This window comes from Falco cherrug, chromosome 1, assembly GCF_023634085.1.
Source record: "Falco cherrug isolate bFalChe1 chromosome 1, bFalChe1.pri, whole genome shotgun sequence".
NCBI lineage: Eukaryota > Metazoa > Chordata > Aves > Falconiformes > Falconidae > Falco > Falco cherrug.
The window spans coordinates 108,696,126-108,718,844 of NC_073697.1; the positions used below are offsets into that span (position 1 = coordinate 108,696,126).

The 22,719-nt window shown below is 43.2% G+C and overlaps 1 protein-coding gene across 2 annotated transcripts in view; it reads right to left on the bottom strand.

Moving 5' to 3' along the window:
- The window catches only part of SSH2 (slingshot protein phosphatase 2), a 103,611-nt gene that overhangs the window by 58,743 nt on the left and 22,149 nt on the right, over positions 1 to 22,719 (bottom strand). The window contains exons 1-2 of one of the 2 annotated variants that reach the window (XM_055718019.1): positions 21,670 to 21,738; positions 10,109 to 10,152 (exon numbers count right to left, since the gene is read on the bottom strand). In XM_055718019.1, coding sequence (XP_055573994.1) covers positions 10,109 to 10,152; positions 21,670 to 21,723 — 98 coding nt within the window. In that variant the 5' untranslated portion in view covers positions 21,724 to 21,738. Of the gene's footprint in view, positions 1 to 10,108; positions 10,153 to 21,669; positions 21,739 to 22,719 lie in introns of those variants that run through there. The other variant, XM_055718035.1, reaches the window with a different exon arrangement.

Below are 22,719 nucleotides of genomic sequence, written 5' to 3' on the forward strand. Positions count from 1 at the left end.
GCCAAAGTTGCAACCTACTTTCAGCAGTTTATTGCCCCAACAACTCCATCTCTCAGCATGTAGGAGCAAGGAGCGGGCAGAAAGAAGGGGCATCCAGGGGATACATGGAGTTGAAGACAGCAGGTCACAAGACAGCCAACAAACTGCTCCTTGCTGGAAGCAGGTGCACTCTGCTGGGACAAATACATAAAGAATTTAAAGTGCACAAAATTGCAGTGATGACAGGTAGCAGGCTAAATCACTACCGTGCTGCAATAGAGCATGTGAGCAATAGCCATTAGTCACTGTATGACGAGATGTACATAAGTTTGTCTGGGGTCTCAGCTTCCCAGCCCAGTGCACAAAAATATACTTTGCTGCGTGAAAAAGGGCACTCACTGTCCGAGTTTTCAGTCAGCATTTCACTCCCCAGGAGGTCACAGGATTAGCAGGGCCATGCCGCCTGCTGCAGAGCCGAGTGGTAAACAACACCGCATCTGCGCTCAGTACAGCCCGACCCCATTGGGCAGTAGGCTTGCATTTAACCTTTGAACACCACACGACTAATAAATGACAGTTACATGCATCATGCAAGCCACACCGTATTAAAAAAAACCCACAAAAACAAACCCAAAAACCAAACAACAAACCATCCGAAAACCTTTGCTACGACAATGATGACAAGGACTGCTGAGAATGCCTAGCCAGGCACTTTGGGAGGAGGGAACTGAGGGAATGCCCACCAGAGCTGCCTCTGGAGTGAAGTTTAAGGGAGTGGAGGGAGAACATGCATGCACAGTTCTCTTGTATTGACTTGTAGTGTTCTGCCTGGCAGACAAGGCTGAAAATACATCGTTTATTCATACAGTCATCATCTCCCGCAGTGTCTGTATCCCAAAGCTATACGGTTACAGTAGCTCGCACCAGTAACTTCAGCTGCCTTAACTTTCCTCGAGCTTTTTAACATGTTTTGATCTTACAGTGATGTAAATAAGAGTAATTCTGTGTCCTGCACGGGGCCAGCAGCTTACAAATGTGATTTTACAGCTCAGTACATAGGTCACATAGTAAAAATGCATGAAGCACTCTAGTCTAGTTTTGCATTAGCAGATACAGATTTGACACTTGCAGAAAGCATGCTTACAGCTGGACACGCAGTCCTGTCAGTGCACATAGTCCACATGCAAAGAGAGCATTAATCAAGCTAATGTTCCCATCCAAGATCAACAGCTTAAGGCTGAATTGCTGCTTTTTGTAAGACCACACAAAGGTGTGGGTGTCGCCATAATCCACCCACGCCTATCCCACAGAGGTTTGCAGAGTGTCTGCTCGCATGCTAAGATGATTAAATCTGAAACATGGATTGTCTTATTAAGCATGTTCAATTCTTAGCCTACACTGGGGTCCGGTGACCTCTCTTCATTTTAGAATATGTCTGCCAGCAAGACTTTCTCTGTCCTCTCAGTTCTCTCCTTTTTAAGAGCCTTAATGAGGGTGATATATTGCCATGGCCTCTCTAGAAATTAATTCCAGTGGGTATGAAGGTTGGCTATTAAGTCCATTCAGACTGAAGTTCAGGTACTCTCTGCAAAAGCAAGGCATGTTCTTTTCTTCCTCGAAACAACAGGGTAAACCTGTGGACAGTACTACAACTGTAGTGTTAGTCATGTTCAAGGTAAAGGGAGCAGTAGGATGCTAGGCGTAGGAATTCTGGCCTCTATCTATTAGTATCAGTGTAAGAGGTAAGGCAATGCAGAACCTGGACCCATGTTTTCAGGGGAGAATGAAAAAGTTGTGAAGCTGCTGCATTTGGCAAACAAACCTCCCCCTCACCACCATCACATCCTCTCCCAACAGAGCGATGAGCCACGGCAGTGCCTGCTCAGCCACCTCTAGTGTGCATATGGAAAGTTTGTTCTTTGCTGCTGAGCAGCTGTTTCCGGTGTCATTTATGAAAGTTAACAGAATTTTGAAAACAACATGTCGCTACCACAGCCAAACACTGGAGTCTTGCACCCGCACCACTGCAGAGAGAGGTAGCAAGTTCATTTCCGTATGCAGAGGTGGGGCCAAGTGCTTTGTTTTTCTCACCAGCAGCTATACTCAATCTTTCCCCACTGTCAGTCCCCTCCACTCAATCCCCCCAGCTGTCTCAGCATCAGGTCTGATAGGGAAAAAGGGTCCTAAGGGGTAGCTTTGAAGAATATGATGCCACACCTCAGTTGTTTGAGGGTCAAAGGATCTGATGCCTCTGCCTTTTTGGTGGGACATCATTTAATTCAGCCTGTTGCTATGAGGACATGTGGCTTTCAGCAATGAAGAGTCTACAAATGAGTCTGACTGGATTAAGAGTCCAAACAGATGACCTATCTGCAGAGAGCCTCGAACTAGTGCAGCAAACCTGTAAACAGGTAGAGAACGATCCACTGAGAGCAGCACCTCTTGCGCCTGTCTCCTACTGCTGCCTCCCCACCTTGGAGGGAAAACTCGATCTGTTAGAAGTCTTCTGGCAGTTTTTAGCATGGGAGACAAAGCTTACTGCGTACCGGATCATAAAATCGTTTAGGTTGCAAAAGACTAAGATCATCATGTCCAACTGTTAACCCAGCACTGCCAAGTTCACCACTAAACCACGTCCCCAGGCATCACAGCTACACGCTCTTAAACAGCTCCTGGGCAGCCTGTTCCAGTGTTTGATAACCCTTTCAGTGAAGAAATTTTTCCTAATATTCAAGTCCAATTTTTATTAGGAAAATGTGAAGCCACTTCAGTAGCAGCAATCATAAACAAGCCAATGCATGCAGGGCAGAATGAGATACAGTGAAGAAACAAAGCCTTCCCAGTGAGTAAGAGGCATACCACCCACCAAGGTAGTGCTTACATACACCAGCTTTATTACATACAGTAAAGGAAATTTAACAAAGTAATTATCAAGGAGCCCATATCTAGTTTTAAAAAAAAAGAAAGGAAAAAAAAAAAAAAAAGAAGGGGGAGGCAGGAACAGGGAAAGCACGCAAAACTATACTTGAATCCTGTAGAACCAGTCAGAACAGGAAGCCACATTCTAAATTTGGTTATTTAAGCTGTCTAAGAGTATTTCTGTTTCCACTTCTTGAGCAAAGAAATCAGACAGATGCAGGGATAGGGTGATAAGCATCACAGAAAGAACAAAACCCTGCTTTAAAAGCCCGTTTGGTCAGTTGCCCATCATGATCAATGATTAGGCTTCTTAGTTGCAAACTCAACACTTATTTTGCAATATTATCACTTCATTAAACCCTTCCCTCACAAATCCCACACCCAAGCACTGTATAGTTTACTTATCGTTAAATCTTAGAGGGTCTGACACAAAGAAGCCAATGCTCAATTACACTCGTTTGAGAGAGGCAGAAGCAAAGAGGACTGAAGGGACCCCAGCAGTGCCACCAGGCAGCAGGGCTAGGAAAAGGGGCACAAGCAGCAACATCTATCACTCTGGTCTCTCAACAAGCAACACTAATGTCGGACAAGGGTAACATGCCAAGACACAACTTTTGCTGAAACACCTTTTCCCACAGCCAGCTTCTCCACCTGCTTTCTGAAGAGCTGCCGTCCACGTGCATTCAAACAGTTCAAGACCAGCTTTGAATGCAAAACTGACAACGCATCCTATTTGCACAGCAAAACGCTCTCCATGCAAACATCTACATTGCTACTAAAAAAATTAATCCAGACCCTTGCAAGCTGTTACAGGACTGTTCTAAGTCCAGCAATGAAGAAACATGCCTGAATGACATGTCTGAGATCATAAAGCAAGTAATGTGTTATTTCAGTGACCTATGGAAAAGAAAGATCTAAATCCTCTGAACTATCAAAAACACACCCCTAATTTTATAAAGGAATAGTTTGGATGCAAAGATACCAAAAAGCTGAATGGCAACAAGTCTAGAAACGCTGGCCCGGATTATCAAAATATATTTGAGTGCCTGAAATCCACAAAAAGCTGAAAACTGAGGATTTATACTTAACTTTGAAGTCTTGTGAAGGTGCCCTACCCAGGAAAGAAACCATAACAACTGTTTTGGAGTTTGCTTTCTATTTACAACAGGAATTTTTCCTTAACTTAGATTCCTCTAGCTTAGAGCACCTGGTTCATGCTCAGCAGGAGACACAAGCACGTATGGAATCCTTACAGCACCTCCTGGTCAGCCCCTCCTTCACTAGCTTCTGAAGAAGCAGCACAAGTGCATGGGGGCAGCTGTTCTGGGCTTGCTCCATGCCAAACAGACCCTTTTGGTAGCTGAAGGATCTGACCCACCTTCATTCCTTTCACTTCCCAGTTTGTCTTTGCTTTGTTCCTCATTCTCCTCTGTTCACACCTTAGAATGACAAGTCAAAAAACCCTTTTCCTAAGCATTCCTATTTTGAGCGAGCTCCCTGCTACAGCATCGTATGCTGACCTGGTAATTTCATAATGCAACAATATTAAGCCTGCTTGATCCTTCAGCCTGAAGATCACACCTGAACTCATCTTACACATTATTGTGATCCACAGGTATGTAATCAGACTGGACTGAACATGTTGCAACCGCAGCCTTAGACCTTGCAGTGAACTAGCCCTGCAGATACCTGTTAGTAATCTAACAAAACCAAGTTTTACTACAAGTGCTATACCTTTGCTCAGGGTTTGGTGATAAAACACCTGGTATTCAAAACTGAAGACCACAGACCTACTTTAACGAATCATGACGCGTGGCCCACAAAACTTTTTCTGGTGGCAGCAGAGCTAGCAGATTAACAGAACCCCTCTTTATCTCGGTATTACATTCTCCACAAGCAGCTGTAGTAAATGCCACAGAGAGGCTAAGCTGTCACTGAAAGGAAAGACAGAAAGATGGATTCAGGAAACACATTCTAAAGATAAGGTTCATACTACAAGAGCTTAGTAATCTCCGGCACGGATAAACACAAGCTTTCCTGTACACCACACACACAGTAACCTCTTACTCAAGAACTGGAGTTACCAAACTGTCTTGCACATCCATTAGAAGATCCAGCTACTGTTCAAGTACCAGCAAACAAAGGAAGCACAAGGAAGGTTTAAGCTGCTAGAACTCACAGTACATAGTTTTTGGAAGTCTCTCTCTTAACACCAGATAGGCTTTAAGGATAACCACAAGTGTCAGGAGCCTGCCCCAGGAGCACCAAATGGTGGTGATACACATCTCCAAAAGTCACAACAGACACAGGAGGCTGCAGACTGACACATCTCAGTGTGGACTGTAAATAAGTCTTCTGAAATGCAGTCAATTTGGTATCACAGATTCTCTCTCCCAGGAACTAGCATACATCTGCCGTAACCCTCAGGTAGAGAGAAGCTTACAACGGGTCTCAGTTTAAAAATCAAACAAGTTGGCTTACAATTTATTGAGCTGTTGCCCTATACAAGGAAACACATGCACCAATTCCACTTACTATTTGAAAAACAGCTTTTATTCTGCTACAGACCATAAGCTCCTGCATCAGACTGTGGTCTTCCGCTCCTAAAACAAAGGAATTTCTTCACAGCTTGAAACCTTGAGGCATCTTGGCACATCCAACTGTTATCATGGCAATAATCTGATTTGCTTTCCTTCCCAGTTCACTCCTGGAAGGAACTACTTTGACTAAAAAAAACAAACCAGAAGGTAAGCATATTTAGGCTGCAAATGGTGTTGGGTATTATTTTTTTTTCTTTTTTTACCCTTCTGCCTGCACCTGAAGAGGCGGGGACAAGCACTTTTTGAGAACATTTTCAGGTAACAAACCCCAGATCTCAAACAGGACCTAATCACTTTCTATAGCACTTAAAGGGCATGACAGGCTCCTCAGCTTTACCTAAGCAAATGGACTTCAGTCTGACCAAGCACCAGGCCATAAAAAGTTCAAGGAATTCCTCTGAAGTCCCCAGCAGCCTTGCTAGGCAATACAGCTTACCCAATTTTATAAGCAGCAGTTACTGTGCAGCCTCAAACATTGCATTTCAGCAACCAGAGCTGTTTCAAGGCACACAGAAGTGGTAAATTCACAGATAGTGTGGAAATAGAGGCAGCATATAAAACAAACCCAAAAAGCAATCAGCAGATCCTGACAGCAAATCCAACGCAGGCTGCAGCACTGCTGCTGCCCCGGGCCCTGGAGATGTCATTTGTCAGCAGAACAAAGATGCTGAATTCTTGCAACCTTGGCACAGAGCACACAAAACCTGAATGTCAACAGGTCAGCTGGTGTAAAAAACTCAAAGCTCAATACAAGTGTATTTTAGGTTTTAACATCAGGATAATGCAAAGAGATTGTTAACATAGATAGTCTATTACGAGTGTATTTAGCATGGCAGCAGCACGTCTGGGGACAGAAGGAGAGATGCACAGGCCAGCTAGCTGCACAGCCTCCAGACAGCCTAATAAAAATGTCTAGAAGGTAGCAATGAAGGCAATAGATGTAATAAATAGATTGTTTAGGACATCCTCTTACACAGTACTGTCTTAGTCCCATCAGGCAAGAGTGAGGTCTGGCTCAAGGAGGGACTCCAGAGCAAGCACCTGAACCCACGTCAGGGGCTTGGGGATCTTACCCATAAGCTGCAAGAATGGTCACAGCTAGTGCAGGGCCACAGCTTCCCTGCCCGGCTTCCCATAGAGCAGGGCTTGGGTGTGAGAAAAAAAATTTCCAGAATGCAATCTGGTTTTCACCTATTTGCTCAGCTTCAGTATTAATTTGCTATAGTTTTTAGTAATGGATAGAAATCTGTATAAAAATTAGATCCGTGTTCACTATGCTCAAGTACTTTCCTCAAGTAGGAAATAAACCATTCCTCCTTGCATCAGTACAAATGAGTTTGCCAGAAAATACTGTTCAAAGCATGTTCCAAGGATAATTGCAGAGCACACATGAACTCTCTTTCTGGGTATCTAATAGCTTTTTCCATCTTTTGGAGAAAAGGTTTTGATGGATTCTGCTAATTCACAAAGCAGAAAACTCCTCATTCCGTGATGATGCTGGCAGAAGCGGTCTTGGGGCAAGTGCAGACTTGACATGTCATTTAACTGCTCTATAGAGCAGGTTTAAGTTTAAACAGTATTTTCACACTCTTCCTCTCCCTTGTCTGCAAAACTTGAGTCCATGCAATCACAGTCCTCTGTGGTGTTAGATCTCAAACAGCACAAACAGGTCAGCAATGAGACAGATGATTCGTTTTAGGTACGATGACCTTGATATACATACCTACAAGTTTAAGCTCCTGTTTGAAAGTAATTTCCGTGCCTCTTTGGAAGACATTTTAGACTGGTTGCTTTTCATAGCCTCTGCTCAACAAGCACTAGTCACTCCTGTCCTACTGCAGTCTTTGCTGCATATGTTCACCTCAATATATATATCCCCTACCTCATCAGTGAGAAGAGATAAAACAGCAAGAACCTAACACAAGAAGCTATGTAGAAATCACCAGCCACAGGACTAGCAAAGCTGTTGAGCTGGATTAAGTGGAACATTTGTCTCTTGAGACAGCAGTCCCTAGGCTGTGCAGAGGCATGGGGACTCAGGATGATGGAAGTGAAAGCTGTACTCAATGATCTTCAAGACTGACCACTGCAAAAATCTTCTGACACGAAACATACCTATGTGCACATATGTGCATATGCTTAGGTCTTAAGCTAATTCCCTTGCAAGCATTAACATCTCTATGCACTAACATCCTATTTAATAAACATTGAAAAGTTATTTTATTAACCCAAACATGCTTTTAATACTACCAGTCATACTCCTGCATTCAGTGTCCAGTTAACAGCACAAGTTTGGGCATGCTTATTGCCAATCATCTGAACAAATTTTACACGAGTGCAAGAGACAAAAGGACTCCTCATCAAAAGAATATTACAAATGGCAAAAACCTCACCCCAAACACTGACCATAGCTATAGCCAGTTCACCCAAATTATGCATCAGGGGAGCTTTGCCAGCCTGGCCTTGCCCAGGCAGGCAGCTAGGAATGTCAGGCTGCTGCAGAGCACTACTTTGGTGACATGGCAGCTGATAACGTACCTTTCTTTTAAAGCCAAACTCAGTCCATTGCCTTTTTACTGTCTGTTTTTTTAATAGCTACTACTTGCTATGTTCTCTTGAAAACTGGGGATTAGATACACTCAAGAGCTGTTTATAGACATCTGCTGCTCCTCCACAGCAGGACTCCAGGTTGACTACTTACCACATTTGACTGTATTATTTTTATCCTACTGTATTCAGACACATTCGACACCCACCCCCTTGTTTTCCCTAAGAAGGATCATGGTTTCAATTAGCTTTCTGACCCCAGTAACAGGAGGTACAGAGTTCAGATCACCACATCAACAGCAGGTTGTCATTTCCTACCCCAGGACGTTATTTCAAATATATTTTAAAATGTTCATTTCAAACCTAACCTACAATTGTTGCTAAGTGCCCACAACAATTAAATACCTCCCATCCCCTCCAATACATTATGTATACTGAGACCAAGTCATGAGTTGATCTTGTGACTGCTGGAAGGCTAAGAGTGAAATTAAAAATCGGGGTTTAGCTGAGTTCAATTTCTGCCTTTGGGAATTGTGCTTTCCAGCTTTCCTCTCAGCCATGAAAGCTGTAAAATGAAGAGACAGCAATTCTTAAATCATCATTTAAAGGTAGAAGACTAAATAAAACAGACCAGTCACTTTGCCCAGGCCACACAGTCACAGGACTACACTGAAATCATGGGAACATGCAACCAGGACAGCTTTTACTTTTGAAGATTCATCCAAGTTGGCCCAAAACCCAAAGCCCAAGTCTTGTTTAAGCCTTTCAAATACTAGAAATTACGGCTTCTGTTCTTACCTACTCACACAAAAAACATTAAGCAAAGAACTGTAACAGCCTAAGAGCTCATAAAGAAACTATTTCACCTTCGCTTCCCCTTTACTCCCTCTGGAGGGAATCTTACGTCTTTCATAAAATTGGACTGCAACATTTTAAGCCAAGGAAGTGATCCTGCTGCTGGAGAAGTTACCTGGTATATGTAAGTTTTGCTTTTATTAAGTTTAGCTGAAGTAATTCTTTTGATGGCTTAGAGGGTAGGAGACAAATCTCACCAGACTTCAAGAAGGCTACCCTTAAGACTATGACTGCATTATAAAATCACCATTAATACTTGTCACCATTCAATCAGCTGAATTCCAAGTTTGTTTGGTTTTTAGGGATAAGCATTTATGAAAAAAGGTTCTTCCTGAAGCAACTGAAATCAGCATTTACAAAAGTTGAACATCTCCATGCAAAACAATCACAACTAAAAAAAAAATCCTTGCAATTTCTCAGCGTTCTCCTAACTTTGGAGTAGGTATTTAACCCCTGCATCAGTAGCAAATATCTATGCATCCACTGAACACACTATTTTAAGCAGCATGCACCCTTATGGCACAGGACCACCCTGTACTCCAGCTTCCAGAAGTACAACTTTTCACAAATCCCAAGAAAAATACTGTTAGAGGATGACTATCACTGCTGAAGGCTCTCCTGTTATACTCTGCTAACTAGAGTAATCCAACGCAGCTCTTGGTGGCAACAGAGGCTTTTTAACCAGAGAACAAGAGTTTGTTTAGTATGGTTATTCCTCTCAGACTATTCTGATGAGGGACCAAATCCTGAGAAACAACATATGACATTAGAGGGAGCTAAGGAACAACACAACCAGGATTTGTTCCTAAAGATATAAGCAAAGTCTCCACACGCACAGAGAAGCTGAGTATCACCATCTTATTCAGAGCATGTCCACAGGCAAGACACCCCTTCCCAGATGCAGACAACAGTCTGAAGAATATACTCGCTGACATCTTTGCAAACTGTTCCCCATATGTATTTTTTAGTGTGCAATCTGACTTCTCCCATTTCCTGCTGCAGCAACTCCTTTACTGGGAACATTATTTAGGCCACAGTTAAATATATTTTTCAGTAAGGCACACACAAGACAGTTGTGCAACATTAAGGACAGGCAGAGTGTGATGCGTGTTTGCAGAACATGCCAGAACAACAACAAAACCCCCTGTGGCACATTTTACACAGAGGCATCCTTGAGGACTCTTGCAAGCCTCAAGTGACAGTCTTACCTTCTGGGCTGGGACCGGCATTCTTCTTCCCCGCTGTCTGCCTCCTGTGTATATAGGAAAGGAGAAAAAAGTTAATATGCTTTAATATATGCAGAATCCAACAACTTGCATGTCTCTGGTTTGATTGTAGAAGGCAAAAGAAACTCTCAGTGCTTCTGCATGTAGCTGTCACGATAGAGGAACTCACTTTCGGCTCAGCTGTCACTTCATGTTCTCACAAAACCCTCTGAAAAACTCACCATCACAAGAATTTTTGCCACTGCAGGATTTAGCATGCTTTTGTATGGAATTCCAGTGACCCCTGCCAAACCAGGTAGGCCAAGAGCCAAACACATAGTTTACTTCTTGGGCAAAAATCTCTGGGTTTTTTATCACCTTGATGTAGATCATATTAATTCATAGTCCAGTGTCAGCAATCAAGTGTAAGAATCCACAAAACCAGCAAGTAATAAACCTGCCAAATAGGACTGGGTGAGTGAAGATAGACTGGAAAGTAGAAATATGACATACTACACTGCTTTAGATGCAAAATTAACATGCACAATCTCTAATGTGCTGTGGAATTTTACTAGGTCTACCTGCTAAAGCCCAAAGTAATACCTCAGTAGAGATCTCAGCAATTACTTCTGCTTCACGGTACATTTACATGTGCATTGCCAGGCACTGGCTGGAGATAGGGTATAGGATCTGTTTTATCAGTGAAAACTTACTACATTTGTATACGTCTGCAGGAGCAAACACATTTTAAAACATATCAAGTGTTCAATCAGGACAGGGCCATCCCAAGAAAACCAGAATTCAGCACAAGGCGACAAAGGAAGCAAAAAGTTAACTTTATTCCTAGCTTGCTTTAGGCTTCCCTCCTGCAGAACTCCTCCCCAGCAAGCGCCCACATTTGCTGGCAGCATACGGTCCGTGGAGCTGCGCAGAACTGACCCACACTAAGAGGAAGGCGTCAGCATGGCACCATGTATTTTGGTCATTTTTTCAAGCCATGAACCAGCACACAGGTGGTTGCAAGAGACCTGCGCCACTATGGCAACAAGGGTGCTAATGTTTTACTAATGAAGTCATGCAGTGGGCACTTAATTCTCTGTTCATTTTTTTTTTTCCTAACTGGTTACAGAGCTCTTTTCTATCTTCCCATCTTCTTTCTATCAAGCTCCAGCACAGATATTCCATTTCTCTCCTTTTTCTATCACTCACCCCATCATCAAGATGAACACATCCTCTTATGAGCAAGGATGCTGGCACATGTAACATCACAGCAATAGTAGAGTGAACTGTCATGTTCACTGCATTACTTCTGTGAACTCACGGGTCACTTTATAATGCTCCTGAAGGCAAACACAAAATGAAGTACTACTTCTATGCTTCTTAAGCAGGAAAGCTGGGATTAAGAAAGTCCAGTTAGTCTTCCGCAAACACCTGCAGAAGAGTTGAAACCCTGAAGCCAAAATGTCAGCAGAGTGACTGTGTCTCTCACATGGATGAAGTTCAATTTATATGAATCCAGTGACGGTGCTCTCCTCCCCAGCACTGTCCCTGCTCAAACAATTCTGCAACAGCTCTGAGAACCTCCTCCCATGAACAACCCCAGGGGAGACAGTACAGGAACTCCAAGAAAGAAAACTATCCTTTTCTTCCTCTTCAGCTTGCTTCAGGAAAGCAGTTTGGAAGATGCTCTATCATGCATACACTGCTTTCTGTTTTACATACCATGGCACACAGACAGAAACTAAGGAAAGGTGTGTAAGAGGTTTCATGGGCTAGGGGAAGGCTGGGGAACAAGATAAATGTTAATTCCAAATGGAGTCGGTGGAAAAAAGGAAATGAGAAACTACATGTCCTGGGGCCTCTGGTTCAGCCCAACCAAAGAAGACATGTACCTGCGTGCCGCCCAGGGCAGGAGGCAAAGGGAAGCAACAGGAGAGGGAAAGGTTCTGGAGTAAAGTCATTTACAAACCCTACAGAAACTAGCACACGTAAGCATCAAGCTCAGAAAAGGGGAGGAGTGGAAAGTTTCCGTAAGGTAACCATATAAACCATGTTTTTTCGTGACAATCTTTTGAACTACATTCTTTGTATTTATTGTATGCAAAGATCATACTAAGTTTAGTTTTTTAATACAGAATTAAATACAGATACTCCTGCTGGATATTCTGCTTCTCTCTTACTTAAATGATCTGAATCTGTGAGATATAAGAATAACTAGAAAATGCACGCTTACTACTGGTCTTCTATTTCTAAGAACAGAACTAGAACACCACTATGAAGTAGTTCACTTGAAGCCACCTGCAACCACAAATTCAAGCTAAAACCTGCAAACCATCTACAACAAGCAAGAGCTGGCAGGAATACCTTCTACTCATCATACTTTAGAATTAGCTCAGCAACTCGATAAGGAAGCTAGCATGCCCGACCTCTCCAAAACAAGAACACCAGTGAACTCCACAGTCAACAGAAAACAAGCTGCAGTATCATTCAGAAGGGTGCAAATACACAGATGAAGAGCAGCCATCAGAGGAGCAGCAGCATAGCTCTTTCAGATCAGGGAGCCAAGCCCTTGTTCCCAAGATGAAGTTTCAGCTGCCTTCACTGTCTGGCAGGACACTCCAGGACACTTTCTGGGATACAGACCCAAGACTGGCCTTGCTAAGTAGAAATCCACTGGTATAGAATCACTTTCCATTACTCAAGCTTTTGCAATAACCATGCTGGCTCAGGACCTATCTAAGCCAGACTGTTTGCTGTCCACAGCTCCAGATACTGGACAGCTGTCCTGGTCATTTGTGCTCCCCACACAGCCAAAGTCAACGCATATTTTGACTGTCTTGCTTAATACCTCAGGGGCAATAACTATTCAATGGATCGCGCTGCTCATTCTGCATTCTGGTCTATTTTGGCTTGACAGGTGGTAGCAGCAGCATTTTAAGTTTGCAGAAGCAAGACATCGAGTACTTCCAAGCAGTTCACTAGTGCTTAACTGTCTTGCATGCACAAAAGCAGTACCTGCATTTCTAGAGCACGCAAAGAAAGTCTGCTTCAGTCCTACCTACTTCTCATACCTCCTTGCCTTGCTCCTCTTCCCCTAAATTTGTAATCCTAATTACTAGCACTTCCCAGGAGAGTATGTATATTCATTTCTCATCCCAGTACTGGGAAATGCAGGCAATTCCCTGTGGGTTGGAGTAGAAGATACTGTGGTGAAAAGGATAGCTCTGATCCCCAAGATCACACAGTGCTCCTCCTAGCAAGGCAGCCAGTGTCACCATAGAAGCCACACAGGCCACCTCCTCAGTGCCACACAGCAGTTCTGACAAACAGGTATAGCACACAGAGTTAAACTCACCTCGGGCTGTGCCAGTGTGCACAACTGTCTATTGCCCCTGTGTTTGAAAACACCGGTCCCTCTGGGTTATCCTGAGCAGATGCACTAGCTTCTAGAGATCTGCCTACAGAAACAGAGGGATGCAGCATGTTCTTTACACCACTAGGTGCTAAGAGTCGAGGACAACTCACAAGACATCTCAATGGGTTCTCCTTAACTGACTCTCACATTAGAAATTCTTGTTGCAGAAGTAACCAAAAAAAACCCCTCAAAATGCCCCAAACCCAAATAAAACATGGACACAAGATTTGAAGAATGAGGATTCAGATCTGGAAAGTATGAAGTTTCAGTCATTCAAGTGTCATCCACCCTGTTAAACTTAGAAAGATACTAGCCATACACATGTTACCATCACTGGCTTTGCCCAATCCCCAAGCCCTCTACTCTGGGTTGCTTGATCTGATGTAATGGCCTCACAGCATTATGATGGTGGTGTTAAATGGGGATGACAAACTCAAGCATAACAAAGATACTAAGAACCACACCACCTTTCATTCACAATGCTTCATCACCTTAAGGACGTGGTGTGCTAAATGTCCAAAACAAGATCAGCAAGACAAGAAACTGGAAGCCAGCATCAGCTCTGCAGTTAGACTCCTTTGAACAAATTTATTATTTATTTCAAGTCCTGTTGAAAACACCATTAGCTGTTGTGGGTGTGTTTGTTATTGACAGAACTTCCCAGATCCTGCCAGAGCACAAGCTGCGATGAGTTCCCTGTGGGTTGACAAAAAAGTTGATTGGGGGGGGACGGACACAAAAGGAAGAGGTCAGAGGGGAGGGGAAGAGGTTTAATTACACGTAGGGCAGCTAAAGACACGATGGGGTTTTTCAATAATACATAATAGATCAAAAGCATATATTTAGTTTTGAGAACAAGTTCCTCAAACCACAGTAAGGTAAAACAACTGAAAGAGCACTTGAACTACTGTGAAAATGTTTGCTATGCAAACATTTTTAGTATTATAATGAATGGCCATTTCCACATGCCAAAAAACCCCTTGTCACAGCAACTGGCAAGTCTGCTATGGCATAGTCAAAAGTCCCACAAATGACAGCAGAAGAAATATGCAGATCATTATCTTAGCTCCACTCAAAATTCAGCCCTCAGGAGCTCAGTGTGGAGGAGGCTAGACATGGCCCAATCAATTACCATCTGTCTCTGCTGAAGCTCTTACAAGATCTCTTTAATATCAGACATAAATGTAGCAGATTTGTGTGAGAAGCACATCTATTCATATTATAGCTGACTGTCTACAAAAACAGAACTGTAGACAAGTGCGATTTGAGCAAGAGACCCATTGGCAGTACCTGGAATCCTATCTGGAACAAAACTCGGCTTCACTAATGTCCTCCTTGTCCCACCAGCAATTCTACCAGCCTGCAGCCTACTCCCTCCCCATATGTCATGTTTTAGCCTGGTATTGCCAAGAGTGGTCAGATTCAGGTATCTGAATCATCTTCACTGCATCAACTGTCTCCTTTGCAAACACATCCATACCTTCTCATGGACAGAGAGCATCCAGTACGAAAGAAGATACATCCAACACTCCCAGATTTCACATACCCACCACTACTATTTCTCCTCTTCCACGAGTCCGTGCTACCACGCAGTGTATTCCATACCTGTCCTATAGTTCTCTGCGCTGTGTTCTGGTCACTATGTAATTCTAAAGATGCAAAACATCACAAAAACCTTAGTAACTGTCCGCCAAACCAAGCTGCAATGACAAGTCACCCCACTAGAGGGGAGGGCAGGACAGAGAAGACGTGCCCAATGCATGGTCAAGTGCAAGCTTCAGTGAAGGAAATACTCCAATACTGACACGACTACTAAAGCAAGCACCTTCCAATTTTCTTGCCATTTTCAGTGCATTTCCAAAGAGGAGGAAGCACTGCTGCCAGTGCAACAACGATCAGCTAAAATGTGGATCAAAGCAGTCCTTTCTGAGGACGTCTCTGAGAAGACAGTTTACACTTTGAGAAGGAATGTGCTTGGACAGCATCCTTGGACACTGAAACCACCCATTTGGAGGTATGACCTGTGACAGTGCCCCACTTCAGCTTTGAAAGCTGCCATCGCAAAGGTGGTAGCAAGAACCTTGGATCTTGCCCCAGCCCCAGGTCTCTGTGCCCTGCAGCACCCGTGCTGTAATCACAGCAATAGGTGCAAGAGACAGCAGCTTCCATATACGCTACTTGGAGATTCCTGATGCTGGATTGCTCCAGCCTCCTCCACCAGCTTGCAAGGAGGAAGCACTGATGAGCTCCAGAAGGAGTCATGCCCTGCTTTCCTTGACCAGAAACAGAGGCCTCAGGGGAAATGGAAGGAATGAGTCGCATAGCTCTAAACTAGGCCACGATATTAAATGCAGTTTAAAGTGAAAGATGAAAAATTCCATCTCTGCTCCTTTCAGGCCATGTAGGACAGAATATGCAAAACATTAATCCTGTTTGTGCTTTGATCCACTGCCAACTATCTGTCATCAAAAGGGCAAGGGAGAGGAGAGAAATTTTTGAGTGCTATTCTGTTCTATACAATGGGTGTCACTTCGTGTCATGCAAACAATTCTGCTCTTATAAATCTCCTTTTTGCAGACTGATGTAATGATAAACAAGATTCAATCTGCATTCTTATGTACAGGGACTAGAGCTGTTTGTCTGTATTTAACATGAGGAACATCACAGCAAGTTCTTTTTCCTGTAAGAGATATGACTGTTAGCGTAAGTCATGCATCTAATATTCACTACATTTCTATTAACCAAGGCACATTTCACACAGACTAAACCCTAAAAATACACCTTTCAAATATTAAGCAGTTATTAAATTGGAATCTCTTTTGCTACATATGGTTTTATGCCAACATAGCTGCCTGTATAGTCAATGCCTGGGAAGTGTTTTTATCAGAAGTGTGAGTGATCACAGCCATCAGTATCAGGAGAGCACCAACGACTTAGTTTTCACCCCGTAAGTCAACATTTTGCTCACAGGTGTGACGTGCACACATTACAGAACTCTCCCCCTTCTCCATTTTCTAAATCTTGGCTAGGCATTGCTTTTTGGATGGGCAACTTCATTATTTTCATTGTTTGGTATGCTTTCCCGTGACAGGAATCCTTTGTCCAGCAACAAACACCAACAGTGAGTGATCCCAAATTCCTCACAGGAAGGCTGAACCAAGAGATGGATGTGAAAACACTCATCTCTTGAAACTATTAATTTTCAAAGTTTTAAAAAAGATCTTTATTAACAGGGGCAGCAAGGCCTTGTGCAAGAGTAGGAACACAGAAGCTATGTGAGGCAAAGAATTTGAAGTCTTTCAAGTGAAATGCAACTGGCAGCTGCTTCTTTATACAACAGAAAATTAGTTCCTATAGATCCCTCCAAACCCACAGCAAGATTTAGATGTAACCATGCCATCAGGGAGGCTTTTCACTTAACACGGTCAAGCCACCATCATGTGAACAACTCTGGACCCAGTCTCAAAGGAGGCACTACAAAGAAAAGGCTTGTAATTAAACGAGCAGTCTTCTAGTTCTCTGCCTGCCCTTTCCTTGGCTAGATCCCATCCAGTTGTTCAAACACACACGAAGCGCCTCTGAGCCGATCACGACCTTTGCTGGGAAGAAGGCAGCTGCTTTAGTCAAATCAGAGGCTGTGCATCCAGGCACCGACCCAGTGGTTAAACCATGCAAACACCCCTCTTCAGAGCATCCCCAGCCCTGTGGATCTTTGTTTGGGCTATAGCTGTACTGTATGTGGCAAGCTCCTCGATACAGGACCTCTCCTTGTGTGTCAGCAAGTATTAAGCAAGTCAGTACAAAAACCACCCTCCCCCAACTGTTACATAATGCATGGATAACCCAGTCTGGTCGAGTATTGCAGAGAGGGTGCCATTACTGCAGCCACAGCCTTCCCTCTAATGCAATACAAGTCACCTAGAGATAAAAGCATCGACTGGATTTTCAGATTCCTTAGGGCTCAACTCAACTCCTGACACACACATGGTGATATTAGAGGTGCCCTCGGGTATCCAACATCTGCACAAGACTGGCATTAGATGATGCCCAAAGAAGCAACTGGATAGAGGTCCTTGAAGTCCAAGGGACCAGGGTCTGTGCACAGACATCACATAGAACTGGTGTTCAACACATTCCAAGATGAATTATTTGACAGATGCCTATTCAACAGCAGGCCCTGCACAAGGCTGGTCCTATCAATAATCTCAAATCATCTGCTGAAACAAAGCAAGACAAATGTTTGAGTCAGATTGCCAAATATCTATTACACATTTCTGTAGCAGAGAGACTTCCATGCAGTAGTCAGAGTTGTATCAATCTCTTAAATAAACTGTGTTAGCGAAAAGCCCACACATCCTGCATTTGCAGTAAGGCTGAAGTGCCAGTGACAACAACTCTGGTTGGTAAAAAGAAACAAGGGCTGACTTGAAAACCCAGATTGATAAAAGGTTTCCTTTTTTCTTGCAAGAAGCCCAAGACTACACATAAATTCACCAGATGAAGCTTCCAGGGCTGGAGGGGGGGTGCTGAACTGTAAAAGGTACCATATTTCCAGTAGCAGTTCGGTACTAAAAAGGGTGATTTGACCACAAAAAAACATGGGCAGCCAGAGTTTGTAAGTTCTACAGCTGCAACATGGAGAACAAAGACAACCAGAAACTTGCAGCAGTCTGAGTGAACTGATATATTCGGTATATTATGGAAATTATCAATCTGGTAGCAATGTGCAAGTATTCAACGTATAGAGGATAGGTCTCAACGCTGAATCGAAAACCAGTTCATTTCAGAATCCCTCCATCTCTGGAGATAGTTAACCTTAACCATTATTAAAAATTAGGAAACTAATTAATGAAGTCACCTGGTATGCTCTGGAGAGCTAGTCCATTGCTACTTTTTGAAATACTTACATTTGCCACACAAACACTTTTTAAAAAATAGAAGCTGGTACCAGGAAGCCTTTAAGTTTGACATAAAAATTCTTCAAAAAGTTAAGCTGAGCAAACTTGGCCACAAACGGGACAGGGGAGAACTGCGCTGTGTCTTGCATGTGCTTTTACCTCCCCAAAGCTATAGGAATAAGGGGTAAACAAGAAGCTTTCTACAACCATTTCTTTCACTCATCACTATTTGCCTAAAATGTTACGAATGAACACTGTTTTCATCCTCGTATTTCTTCTGTGGTAAAGGTTCCACACAAGCAGTAACTTTCTGCAGCCAAGTGTTCACTCAGAGGTTGGCATTCCTTCTGGATTGTTTTCTGTATCATTTGCTGTGTCAGTAATTGGTATATTTAGGTCAAAGACACTGCGCTCCTGCTCTGGAGAGAGAAAAAAAACAAGTTCCTTATCAAAGCTTTCATCTTCCCGCTGGAGCAGAGATTTATGCAAGCCTTGTTTAGATTAGGCCTCACTAAAAACTGCAGAAATAAAACTCAAACACTTGAAGACAAAAATTAGAAGGCTCCAACTGGTACAACAAGAGTCAGGATGAGAAATACAGTGTGACACAGCCTGCTACACTACACCACAAGAACAGATTAAAAAGGAGATTACTGTCAATTGAATTTCTGCAGTGAAATAAGATTGCCTGACGGGGAGTACAACAGCTTTTGCCTTAATCACAGAGATGCAGACAAGGGAAAAAAAACCCAAACCAACCCACAACACAAACATTGTAGATATATATTTACATTCAATATCCTTACACCAAAGGACTATTATATATAACTTCTCTCTACAACCATGTAGTAGCGTATAATTTCTAGACATTAAGAAAAAAAAAAATCTATTGTCTCCCTGAATAGACCTTTCCTCTAACTTTTAGAAGGCCTTTCAACACTGCACAAGTATGAAAGAAAAGGCAGATATTTAACATAATTATGATGCTTTACATTTGATCCCTCCCAGAACCTTGAAGATATCTGCTTAATGTCCTTTTAGGCAAAACTAATGAAGATGCCCACTGGAAATCTTAAAATCCAGAAGCATTTTTTTCCCTACAACGATAGCAAATGCTTATGGTGATGGGACAAGTGGGAGAAAACTCACTTGCTGTATAAACATAGGCACTTTAACTCCAGTTTTCATACTGGAAGCTGTTGCTGATGTCAGAGCTATAGTTTGACTAAGACTAAGTCAAGATATGCATGTGTACACTGGTGAATCTCAGGGCAGGGCTTCTACACAACCAACAGTCTGTGATTAAAATGAAATCCCAGCTCCACAATTTACCGCAGTGAGCAGCCGTTCATTATCCATTCATGCAGGACGACACATTTACATGCATTAAATTGCCCCTATGCAATTATGAAGGATGGCCATCCACACCTTAGACCCTCTCCAGTCACCACCTGCTAATACACAGACCTTGCTCAACCTTCCAATGCACTCAAGAGCTTTCAGAAGCAGTGTGGCCATGTGCACCTCCTCACCCAGAGCGCCAACACCTTCACCTTAGAAGCTGGGCCTCTTTCCAGCTGGGAGAGTCTGCTCAACTGCTCCATTAAAAAAACCAAAAACAACAAAAAACCGAAACAAAACAAAACCCAACCAACCAAAAAACAAAACAGCTAGCGCTAAACAAGGTTGAAGGAGCCTGAAAAGCAAACTGGCTAATGAGCCATACGCAGAGAAGTTGGAGACCTGGAAGGGCAGCTGATAATCTTTTATCATTAATGAGCAACACTATTAGGCATTACAAGGCATAAGGTGCACAATGCCAGCTTCTGGTTTAAGTCAGTTTCCCATTGAAATGAACACACATTAAATGTGCTTTTAAGAGGGAAATATTTGGTTTTCACTCCTCATGCTGAAGGGCTATTTTAGGAGAAGGAAGGTGGAAGGAAGGGAGGTACACTGCGAAGGGAAGGGTCTTTGTCTTGCAATCAGCCATCTTCCTGTTAGCATCTAGTTTACCTTGGTGCACACTCACAGCAGCCTCATTTGTATCCCTGCTACAGTTATCTCCATTAAAACCCAGGGAGTTATTCTAGGGCTCTGTGCAGGCGCAGTTCCAGTTACAACTCCAGAGCTCTGACTTCTCCCAGAATGTACAGTAGGGTCACTGAAGCAATGCTGCTTCACCTGCAACTTACATGAAAAATATTATTCCCATAATAGGATAAGAATAGAGCTATCTGGATACCATTCCTATTCATGTCATAGCTGTGTCTAGAGAACAAAGCTGTGCCAGCACTGCTCTCCTGTTAAAAGTCTAATTCCTGGCCAGCAACAGCATAACCAGGCACAGGCTTTTCATATTGATAGCTTGCCTTAAACTACAGAGGAAAGCACATGCAGGCATTTATGAGACATATTTAAGGTGCATCTTCACCCCATACTGGCTCAGCAGTACGCTCTTAAAGCCAAGTGGCTGGCTGTAACACGCAAGCATCTCTCTCCTTGCCAGAACGTTAGAAGAGACTCTCACCCACTCAGCTCCTCTGAGATGCAATCCCTGCAAGCTCCTGTCAAATCTCCCCTTGACGTAACGAACATACGACACAGTGGATGAATTAGGAGCAGTGCAGAAATCCTCATGACCTACCTGAACTATAAGCACCAGCAGCCAGGCCTCTTAGGGCCCCTGGCCTATTGCATCAATAATTAAAACATGATTTTCTGGATGAAAAGAATTCTCAAAGTGGGAAGTTATTTAACACTTAAGAAGGTGAAATAAAGACTCTGAAAACAGCACAGATCAACACTCAATCTTTTCGAGTTCCATGATACTCAATCTCTAAAAAGCAATATGGAGAGGAAGTCATTAATATGTCAGATTCTTAACACTGCTTAACCTGAATCTGTGTTCAATGGTAAATTGTAAGTTGCAAATTGTTACCTAGCTTTTGTGAGGAAAACAAAACAAAACAAAAAAAAAACACCACAAAAAAAGGAGGTATCCAAGCAACTACATTGCACAGCATGCCTGGATGCAGCAGCATCTGCGTTGGCACTTGCAGGCTGCTATTGCGTAACCCTGGATTCAAGCAAGAGCACAGCCGGGGACTCTGCTCTATCGCAGCGACATATCTAGAACAGAAGTGGCTGGTAGAGGTTTAAGAACATGAGTTTAGACTCTGTGTGAGAGCAGGAACTGGCAGCAAAGTCTCTTTACCTCTAGCCTCCATTTGGGTAGGGAAAAAACTCACCAAGTGTTTCAGGCAAAACTTCAGAAGGAATTGCTGGGACAGCTTTCTGTACATGCAGGACACAAAGCAGAGTCTTTGGAGAGCCCATGGAAAGGAATGCCTGAAGATAGTCCCTGGCAAGACACCGCAGAGAATTACAAGGTATGAAGGTACTCGTTGTTCACATCCTCCACCCCCAGGGTGCAGAACACCCTCCCAGCTGCCCCGCGTCTGGCAGGGGACCACTGCTACTACAACTGAAACAAAACAGTTATAAACTACTCAGAATCACTTCTTTAAAAAATACACCCAGGTATTAGTCTCATGCTGTTGGAACCTAAGTCAACATTTTCTTGCCTGATACCAGCTGGTTTATAGGCTCTTGCATGCTGTTTCTCCAGAGTAGCATTCTGCCCACACTCTTTCAGCACCGCATGCCTACAGCCAACTGGAGATACAAGGGCCTAAGCAGTTTCCAAGGGACAAAAAGCAAGGCAGCAAATACAATGGCACCTCCTCCAACAGGGGTTGAAGAAAAAAAGAAAAAAAAAAAGAGAAAGGAAAACAAAGCTGAGGAGTAGAACAGGGTTTTCTGGATGAGTCAAATATAAGCAGAACAAAGTTGCATAAGAGTGCCCCTTGACTTCTGTTATTTCTCCCAGTCAGCTCCTCCAAAAATCTATTTGTTATTGTTTATTTGGGTATCAGTCCAAATTGCTGTGGGAGGAGAGAAAAGGAAAAAAGGAAATGCTGTCAAGCTATTAATTCTAGTACTGTAGTCATCTAGCGCTCTCCATCTATTAACAAATCAGTGTCCTGTTTACTGCAACACTCTCTAGGGCCTGAAAGTTAAATACAAGAAAAACAGATCATTGTCTCTTGCAAAAGTGGCTCCAGTACTGCTTCTCCTCAGCCAGGATGAATTCAGCCTTTGCTTATTTACCCACTGCTCAGCCCAGAATGACAGTGTCACTTCATACCTCTCTCCAGAGAGAGCAGGTGACAGCAGGGGAAGCAGGCGCCTGGCAAGCAGCATGCAGCTGGGAGCATCACTCCTGAAACTTAAGCCTC